This window comes from Rutidosis leptorrhynchoides, chromosome 2 (assembly GCF_046630445.1).
Source record: "Rutidosis leptorrhynchoides isolate AG116_Rl617_1_P2 chromosome 2, CSIRO_AGI_Rlap_v1, whole genome shotgun sequence".
Taxonomy (NCBI): domain Eukaryota; kingdom Viridiplantae; phylum Streptophyta; class Magnoliopsida; order Asterales; family Asteraceae; genus Rutidosis; species Rutidosis leptorrhynchoides.
In genome coordinates this window covers 547,654,275-547,664,358 of record NC_092334.1, presented here as the reverse complement: position 1 = coordinate 547,664,358, position 10,084 = coordinate 547,654,275, and the positions used below count along the sequence as shown (strand labels likewise).

Genomic DNA, 10,084 nt, shown 5'->3' with positions numbered 1-10,084 from the left:
TTAGTTATGGAAGAGATTAAGCCGCTTTAGATTATTCTAGAATAAGAGTTTGCCTATAAATACAAACCCTTGGTCTTCATAATCAACACACAATATTTACGTAGGAATCATTATGTCGGATTACATGATATACGACAGATCACATAATAATTCGTTCTTTATGGTTTTTAGGTCAGTCTACTTACTAAGGTCACCTACAAACATGTTAGGGTCATCGATCAACAAACGTTATCGATAATTAACTTAACATTTAATCACCCCAACGAGAGTTAAATTCTAAGATCTTTAAATCTCACATAGTTCACAATCAAGGCTATATTTTCCCTAGGGGAAAATATGATTGATCAGTTCCCGAAGTTACTTATATATATATATATATATATATATATATATATATATATATATATATATATATATATATATATATATATATAACCTGTAAAGTATGAGTTTTTGGTGTGAAGTAATAATGGTGTGAGTGAGGAATGTTGTAATGACATATTAAAATATAACTGGTAAAGTAATGAAAAAAGTTTTTAAAATAGTATGTTAAAAAGTATATAATTTAATAAATCAAACCCACATCCGTGACTTTACCCGTGAAAAAGCAACGCACGCTTCCAAAATTGATCAAACCCACGCCCAATACTTGCAACTTGAGTGTGGCTTTTATGCCACGTCGTTTCCGACACCGTTGAGTTTCTAGCGATACAAATGGTCAAATATTATTCATTAACCGATTACAATGTATAGTCATTCATATTCTTATTGTCTTTAATTTACGTATTGAAATTTAATGAGGAGAAATTAAACAGCTACAAAATGTCAGTTTGTATTATGAAAACCCATTGAAAACTAAACACTTTAGAGAATATATATCAAAGGGTTTAACAAACACACAATAAAGAAAGATACGTCACTCTCATTTCATGAAGCATTCATTTACATTTGTCCAAATAAAAAAAGGACATATCATATACGAATGCAACAACTCGACACACCAACCGTATTAGCTTTTTATTGTTAAAAACCCGAAATTCAACATATATAAAGTCGATTATTTAAAGCCACAAGAAATCGCAAATCTTCGAAGAGTTAGCTTCTGAATCTTCCTCATTTAGCGATGGTGAATGTGCATGTCTTCCTTCATAAGTTGTAATCACCATTCGCGGATCCTCTGCTAATCTTTCTACTCGTTTCTTTACTCTACAATTGTCTTGTGTGCACCGATAATAACTCCTGCATTTTAAACATCTAGTCATACAACACGGTTTGATTTCTACTTAGGTTAAGTGCTTTGCTTCAAATTGTAATTGTTTATTTATTGGTTGACTTACAAAAGTGGTAAATGTATAGAGTTTTTATGTTTAGGTTATTTAGAGAAACAATACTTCAATTCAGATGTATGCGGTCTTACTGAAAATACACGGTAAGTGAAGTTTGAATATGAGATCACTTGTTAGAGCATCATGTTGTGTTACCACTAGACCACTTTGATAGTGTTTATATGGCTTGATTTACATGTTTTATAATTGACAAAGTTGACATCCGTTGTATGTAACTTTTATTATTTACTATTATTTATTCTTAGAGTTTCAAAATAACTGTCTACTTTATGACCCTGTATTTTTAATCTCGAATAATTGTTCGCTAATCAAAATAACAGTAAAAATTCATTGAAGTTCCAATTAAATCCCCTTTCCAATTAAGTCCCCTTTATTATTTGAGAGAAAGAATTAATCATGGCAATTGGTTAAGAGTCTAAGCAATCTTTAGTTCAAATTTCAAATAATTCACTAAGTGAAGACTAAATATATAGACAATTCAGTTATATTTCTTATATTCATTTAAAAGTTAAACCGGACAATAGTTGTAGGATGGAGGAAGTAATACAATTTGATTTACTTAGCATCTTTATAAATCATCTCGTCTGGGGTGTTTAATACTCAGTTAGAAACTGTTTAAATCGTATACTGAATAAAATTTGAAAAAATAAAAAAACTGAACCATAACGATCGAGCTGAACCGGATTCGAATTTGAATTCAGATATTTGTTTCGGTTTTTAGTTTTGAAAATTATGAATTTGGCTTAAGCGAATTCATTGAATTTAAAAAAGTTTAGTATGGCGACAGGTTATTGAGCGGATATTTTAAGTTTTTACGTCGATTTTTCTATAGTTAGATTTTAAATTACAATTATATCCCATATTACATTTTTCTTACTTTCTTTCATTTTACAGTACACTATTAAAACCTTATACATTTCAAGTCATCTCTCATATTCAAGTCAATCATGTGACACTCTTTAATTTTAGATATTAATCTTACAATATTTGTATGCGTTTAATTATGTACTATTTCTTTTACAAAATATATATATTTTTTGTATTTAAGTGCTATTATAGTAAATAATTTTATTTTGTAAAATCGGTGCTAACTGAAATTAAACCAAAATTTAATTATATTTTTTGGTTCGATTCGTTTTCAGTATTGAAAGTTGACTTCGAATTTGGTTTGGTTCGATTTCAATTTTATTCTCAAAATTTACAAAATCGAGAAAAACAACCAAAAATCTAACCCATAAACACCCCAATCACATGGTATCCATCAATATAATACATACATTTAACAAAATTGACTTCTATTGTATGCAAGTCCCATCGAAATAAAGTGAAAAAGATATCATTCATTTCTATTTCTATTATTATTACTATAACTAAAGTATTTCAACTTTTAGTTACAACTAAAGAGCTTTTAATCTACAAACTCTGATTTTTGAAAAAGAAAAGGAAAGAATTAAAAGTGAAGCTAGCAATTATGGTGCTCTGTTCTAGCTGTAACCTGTATGCATGCAATGAAGAAATGGTTTGCCCTCCAGACCCACCACTTAGTGACTATACCTATGTGACTATTTACGCACCAAATAATTATTTATTCCATCAATAATAGTACACACCCAGATTTTAATTATTTCCGTGTTTTTTGTCCACCAGAATATTTTTTTTAATTACCATACGATATTCACGGACTGTGATTATTAGGATAAGTTTTGAAGATTCTTTGCTATACCTTTATTCTTTATATTTGATATATGATATATGATATATGATGTATATAAATATCTACTCTAAACTAATGTGTCACTAGTGGACGTTATTTATGTAATAATTTTTTCTAATAAGGAACCCCTATGAACGAGCACATTGATTCTCCCACATCAAGTAAATCTCGGACATCAGATATCCAAGCGTTACTCCGATGTCAAGTAAAACATCTTCCACTATAAATTTCTAATTAAACTCAACTAATTTCATTAGCAGCACATGTGAGGTGGTAAGTAAAAATGATCATGAGATAACCCAATTACCAATTAGACCGAGTATATCATCAGTGGCGGTACCATGATTCCAAGTCACCGGGGGCAAAAAAAAATTAAAAACCGTGACAATTTTTTGGGCAAAATATGGAGATTTTGGGGCAAAAAATGGAGGTTTTTAAGCAAATTAAAGAGGTTTTGGGGCAAAATTTTAACATTTGTGGACAAAATTTGAAGGTTTTGGGGTAAAATTTGGAGATTTTTGGGCAAAATTTAAAGGTTTTGGGCCAAAATATATAGGTTTTGGGTCAAAAAAAAAATCCACTGGGTCAAAGTCGAAAAATCCAAAAATTTTATACTGAAAATTGCAAATCCACTGGGGGCGGCTGCCCCCGCCTGTCCCCATTAAAAACCGCCCCTGTATATCATAGATGATTACCCAACCTTTTTTTTCTGATAAACTAAAAAGAAACTTCATTTTATTTATCTCAACATTATATGTTCACTATACTATTTTGGTATATGCCATTTTAAGTGTTTATATGTATTTTAATAAATAAAAAGAGATTATGTTAAAGAGTGAATACATTTTATTTTATTGGTGAATAATAAAGTTATTAAGATTTATTAAAAATGTGTCCAATTGCATAGTGAACACTTCTAAGACCATTCTCAACCATCAATTTTTACTCGTCATTCGACCTCGCCATCCACGAAATCGATAGCATTGTCTCGCCATTGGTTCGTGTTCCATGATCCGTACTCCATTATGTCGTTTCAACACATCTTTAATGGTGAGGAAAGCATGAAATATTTTTTAGAATATTCTCCAATTATTACCATGAGATTAATAAAATAACAAAAAAAACTTCCGTTTGGTTCAAACGGTTACTTATACTTTTATATATATATATATATATATATATATATTAAATAACTTTATTTAATCATTATAAATAGATACTACTTAAGACTCCAACTCATTTTTCATACCAGATGGTCATGAAAGCTAGGGGAAAACTCATAAAGAAATATGCCAAAAAATTTGAAGAATCTAACGGCGAAGATAATTCTATTATATAGTTGATTTCGTAATTTTTTTAATTAAGTCGTATTCTAATTGTAATTGTAATTGTAATGTTTACTTTTAGTTTTATTTAAAATAAAATGTAATGTAATGTTCTTTTTCTGATTTATGGCAGCATTTTTTTTTTTTTTTTGAAAGGCAGCATTTTTAGTTTTATAAATAAATAATTGATTTATTTTAAGTTTCAATATTAAAATATTAATAGTAATAATAGTAAAATGTATAAGTATAACTACTCATTTCGTCTCACTATAAGTGTCCACATTTGACTTTCAAAGTTTTTTTATCAACTTTGACCGTAAATACTTTTTATTTGTGTTATATATTATTTAATGAAAATTATATAAATAAAATTTGTGTTATATATTATTTAAAATCATAAAAGTACTTTACTTTACGTTTACTTTCCAGTTTTACTCTTAATTTTTATTTCTCTTTTAATCATATCCACATACATTAAGGGCATAATAGAGCTTTACTTTATTATTCTTATTTATATATGAAAGTTGACTATTAATTTGAGAGAACCTAAAATGAAATACTGGACTATTAATATGGGATGGAGGGAGTAACTTTTTTCAAATATTATATAACACAAACAAATATATTTACGGTCAAAGTTAATAGAAAAAGACTTTAAAATTCAAATGTGAACACTTATAGTGAGACGAAAGAAGAATAATAAAATATAATAACTGATCGATAGGGAGTAATGTAGTCATTGATGACATTGAATCTGTTATTCATTAGTGATAGGAAGAAAATACTGATGTGACATTTAGATGATAGTTTCTCTTTAATGAAATTATTTAATGGTTTAGAGTGGTTTTATGGGACATAAGGAGTATATATTTTACTTTATCAAGAAATAATCAAAATTTGAATAATGATACACGCTCTTACATTTGTATGATAAAATGGTATGAGTATAAAGCTATCAAGATATCCTCTACAACACAATTGCAAATGCAAAGTGATCATCTTCATATGGTATATTGGATCTTTCACTTATATTGGATCTTAAAATGAGTAGCTACTCATGAAAGACTTCAAAAGTGTCTAAAATGTTTTGAAATTATTTTCATTATTGTTTAGATTGATAATACATAATCATATTATGAAGAGTTTAATTAATTGCATAATGGTGAACTTTTTGATCCATAATGATCACTGATTATTTTAGATCATGGTAAATACACATTAAGAAAGAAATGATTAGTACATAGTACATATACATTATTCATAGCCTAAAAAGGTTTAACTCCAAATTATACTATAATCTCCTTAAAGTTTGATGATTGTATCTTTCAAAGATGTACACTTAACGCACAAAATCTTTACAATACAAATTTATTCGCCAAATTTCAGTTTAAATGGCCGGAGTAGGTTGATGGCTTGCTGTTTTTTTATTTTTATTATTTTATATTTTTTTTAATTTAACACAAACCACCAAATATATTACGAGTAACATCTCACTGCTCAAATTAGACTTGAACCTAGGTTCCTCTAGTATTGCTAGCTAGCTAGGTCAAGGGCCCTGTTGTTTGTCCATGTGTGTTCACTGCCCATTCATTCTTATCGTATACGGAGTATTTTTTTTTTTTTTTTTTTTTTTTAAAAAATATGCAATATCAAACGCTTATAAGACAAGGGCCCTTGAAGAAGTAATAACTATGTCGATGTTGTTTTGTCAGTTTGAACAAGTAAATGTTTAGATTTGTGGCTAGGTATTTTTTTTTTAAATCCTGGCAGGCTGGCATACATTTAAGATCTACGGATTATTAATTTTAATTTTGTGTATATATACACATATACATAGATATGGATCTAGATCAATATCATATAAATATAACTACGATGATTATACAAAGCGTAGAAAGCTAGGTTTATATATATATATAGTAATGAATTGTATGTATGTATAGGTTGCAGGTACCTGGGGTGTTGTGTGTTCTTGACAACTTTTTGGCCATATTTTCTCCATTTGTAACCATCATCCATTACATCAACATCACTCATAGTTTTGAAGCAAAATCTTGGTTCCCTTGTTCTTTTTCTTGATTTCGACTGCTTCTTCATCATCTTTATTCCTGAAACCCCTAGATTATTATGATGATGATCATCATCATCATCTAATCTGCTTATTCCTGCTATCTTATTGCCTATTATTTCACTACATGCCCTACATATAACAATAAAAACCCCATTAATACCATACATGGTGTGTTTAATATACAGAAATTGAACCAATAATATGATGATCAGTCAAAAACAATATAAACCTAGTTTCATGATCGATTACCGGCGAATAAATATAAATTAAATAGTTGGATAAATATATATAGATTTACCAATGGTTTGTGTCTGAAGAATGTAATGGAAGATGATGAGAGGTTTGATAGTGAGAATCAGTGAAATGTTGTGGTTTAAGAGCTTGATTGGAATAATCAAATGGAAAATGAAAGAAACCCATTTCTTGATCTTCTAAAATTAGTCCTTGGTTAAGCATACTTTTTGGTAGAATATGCAATGAAAAATATGGGATAGAATTAAAGATATAGAAAAAGGATGTTTAGTCCATGCTTTATGAAGAGAAACATGAGCTAGACTCTAGTACAGACTCACTACAATCTAAAAGTTATCCTAGAAATGGTGACCCGTTTTGTTAGACCATTCGTAATGGTGAGCGGTGTCACTTGCCTTTTTGCACTTTTTTGATGAGTATGACGTGTTACTTTTCTGAGTGGAGTAGTGGTGGTGTTTCTTTTTTGGTGTTACTTTAGTGGAAAGCTTAGGTGTCAAGCTGAAATGGATATGTAATATAATAGAAAATATAAAAAAATTATAAAAAAAAATATTTGGCAACGGCTAAAAAAATCGGGCCAACCACCACCTGCCACGTCTCAAGTGATGCCGTCTCTTGCCCTGTTTCTTTTCGACCAACGCTGCAGAAACGCCAACCAAGTGCCGGCCGATACCACCATCGACCGGCGTCTCTTCTCCTCCACGTCGGAAGTGACGGGGTCACTTCCAACCGATACAACTGGTCTTAGAGTATAAAACTTATTTTTTTTTAAACCTAACACTTTATAAAATGAGTTTTTCAGGCTTAAAATTATGAACATATATAAGTTATAAACATGAAAAATATAATGTCAAAATTTTTAAAACGTAAAAAAATATGGTGTCAAAATTTTTAGGGGTTATTAACCTCTTAACACTTTTATGTGTCATTGAGTATTCATTTTTGACGTTTTTAAATGTCAAGAACTTTGTGACACTGATATATATGGTATAAAAAACATGTCAAGTTATTCACTTTAAAGCGTCAAAAATAATAAAAACGTTAAAAATGAGACTTTTTGTAGTGTTATGAAAAAGGATTATAGCTGGGGTATTTATATCTTCACACGAGATCTCAAATTTAAACATCGCCAGCATTATATTTTTCATTGCCCGGATAAATAGTCAGACATGTTCATGAAGTACCAACGAAGCATTGCTTCAATGGTACCGCGGTTACACTTGTGTACTCGCAGGGCTAGAGGTCTCGAGTTCGAGCCTCGTCACCCGCTCTAGGAATTGAAATATATTCCTTGAAGGTGGCCCAAAGGGAAGGTTTTACCGACACGCTCCGGGACTAAGATCCGGCCCGCCTGCCCCTCGGGATGGTTAAAGGGTCGGATCCTCAGAGTATGGTTCGGGTTTCCTGCCTGAAAGCGCGTGTGTGTGTGTGCAAATGATGACTAGGCTTCGGTCCGGACTGATGTAAGCTTGCCTTTCAAAAAAAAAAAAAAAAAAAAAAAAAGACATGTTCATGAAGTAACTCAGTTAGTGACCTATATTTGAGTAAAAGTACTCGTAACAAATGGAGGTAGCCAATTTTTTTATTTTGTAATAATAAAAAATTGTCATGAATATGTCTTGAGTAATGTCAATAGTAAATGGAGCAATAATTGGTAATTAAGATACTTTGATGGTAAGCCTTGCGAAGGCACTTGTTCCTAACAGGTTAAGTGCTAAAAAAATCTCATTTGTCAAAAGCTATGTGTTCAGATTCTAAGGATCTACATCCGATATTGGTATTGGTGTCGTGTCCAAGGCGAAGAAGAAGGCCAAGAAAAAATCTTATGCTTTTGACGGTTCGTTTAATCTTCGTGACTAATAAGGTGACCTCACGTTCAGGGAAGCGATTTGAAGACTTTCAATGGTGAACATGGTGGTGGTTCGATAAATTGCTCGTCTTGTCTTGATCTTGAGGGTGGCTCTTCAAATAAGGTTCCTCTTCGATCGTCTAAAGTCTTATTTTTTCCTCTAGAGCGGGCAAATTGGTGGTTTTTCAGCAAGTGGATCGGAAGCTTTAAAAGCCGGGTTCGAAGAGACGTTAAGCACTTTTGCAGCGGATTTGATAGGGTTTAGTTGATCGTTCGCTCCTGTTTTGTCTTTTTGTCGTTTTGTTGTTAGCTTGTTTGGTTCATTTGTTGTTTAGTTTATGTTTGATCTTCTAGGTTTTTTGGTTATGTTTAGTTAAGTTGTTTTGGTTGGCGAGGCTCGATTTTAGATAATGTCTTTTGTTCGCTTGGTTTGTTGTATAGTTTGTTTGTTCGTTTTCTAAACCCGAGGCTTGTCGGTCTCTCTATTGTATTTTCTTTTAATAGGTTATTTCATCTCTTAATGAAAGTTCCTTTGATTATTATATAAATTTTGTTTTTTCGGCAATAAAAAGATACTTTGACGGTTTTAAACTTACATAAATAGTTAATTGCTCTGTTGTAATAATTTTATTGTCCATTAATTCATTTATAGATGTTACTTATTAAATAGATAGTAAATAATAATAAAGAGATAAGTTTTTCTAAGCTTTTAAAGTATGCATGTAAGACAACATAAAAATTAAGTAGTAGAACTTGAAAGTAAAAAAATAAATAAAGTGTAATAATAACATTTCTTAAATTGTATGTTTTTATTTAAAATCATAGAGTTAAATGAAGGGAGTATATATTTATATTTTTACATTTAAGTTTCTGTTATGATACACAAAGTCAAGGAATTGTCTGCACAATTTTATTACTACTACTATTTCACCTACTAAGTAATGAATATGGTCATAATTTGTACAGTAGACTTGTTAGTATAAATATGGATTCAGTTGAAAGCATATGATGTACCAATACTTCAATAAACTACTGAAGTTTACATTTCCTCTCTTCTAATATTACAAGTTTAAATTAGAGCATAGGCTACTAAAGATAGTTATTATCTACTCAATTATAACACGTTATCAGCACGAAAAGCTTAGTGTAATTAAAAGATATCTCAAACGATCACGAATCACTAATCAAGGTATGAAATTATTAATAATTTTCAGACTCGAATATATCAAATTTTGGACTATTAACATTTATATTTTTGTTATTTAAGTTATATATGGTCGGTTATACCACCTGAATTATATTTCTGTAATCTAACTTTTACTAACTTCACTAACATTTATATTTATGTTATTTAAGTTATATATGGTCGGTTATACCACCTGAATTATATTTCTGTAATCTAACTTTTACTAATTTCACTAACATTTATATTTATGTTATTTAAGTTATATATGGTCGGTTATACCACCTGAATTATATTTTCTGTAATCTAACTCTTATTAACTTCACTAACATTTATATTTATGT

At 30.1% G+C, this 10,084-nt stretch overlaps 1 protein-coding gene across 1 annotated transcript; it reads right to left on the bottom strand.

Moving 5' to 3' along the window:
- Positions 1 to 925: 925 nt before the first annotated feature.
- Positions 926 to 6,952, bottom strand: LOC139893043 (probable WRKY transcription factor 13). The gene is made up of 3 exons (XM_071876180.1): positions 6,755 to 6,952; positions 6,340 to 6,585; positions 926 to 1,239 (listed from the first exon to the last, which is right to left on the bottom strand). Exons 1-3 carry the CDS (start codon positions 6,910 to 6,912, stop codon positions 1,062 to 1,064), a joined length of 582 nt encoding a protein of 193 aa, XP_071732281.1. The 5' UTR covers positions 6,913 to 6,952; the 3' UTR covers positions 926 to 1,061.
- Between the last annotated feature and the right edge of the window lie 3,132 nt (positions 6,953 to 10,084).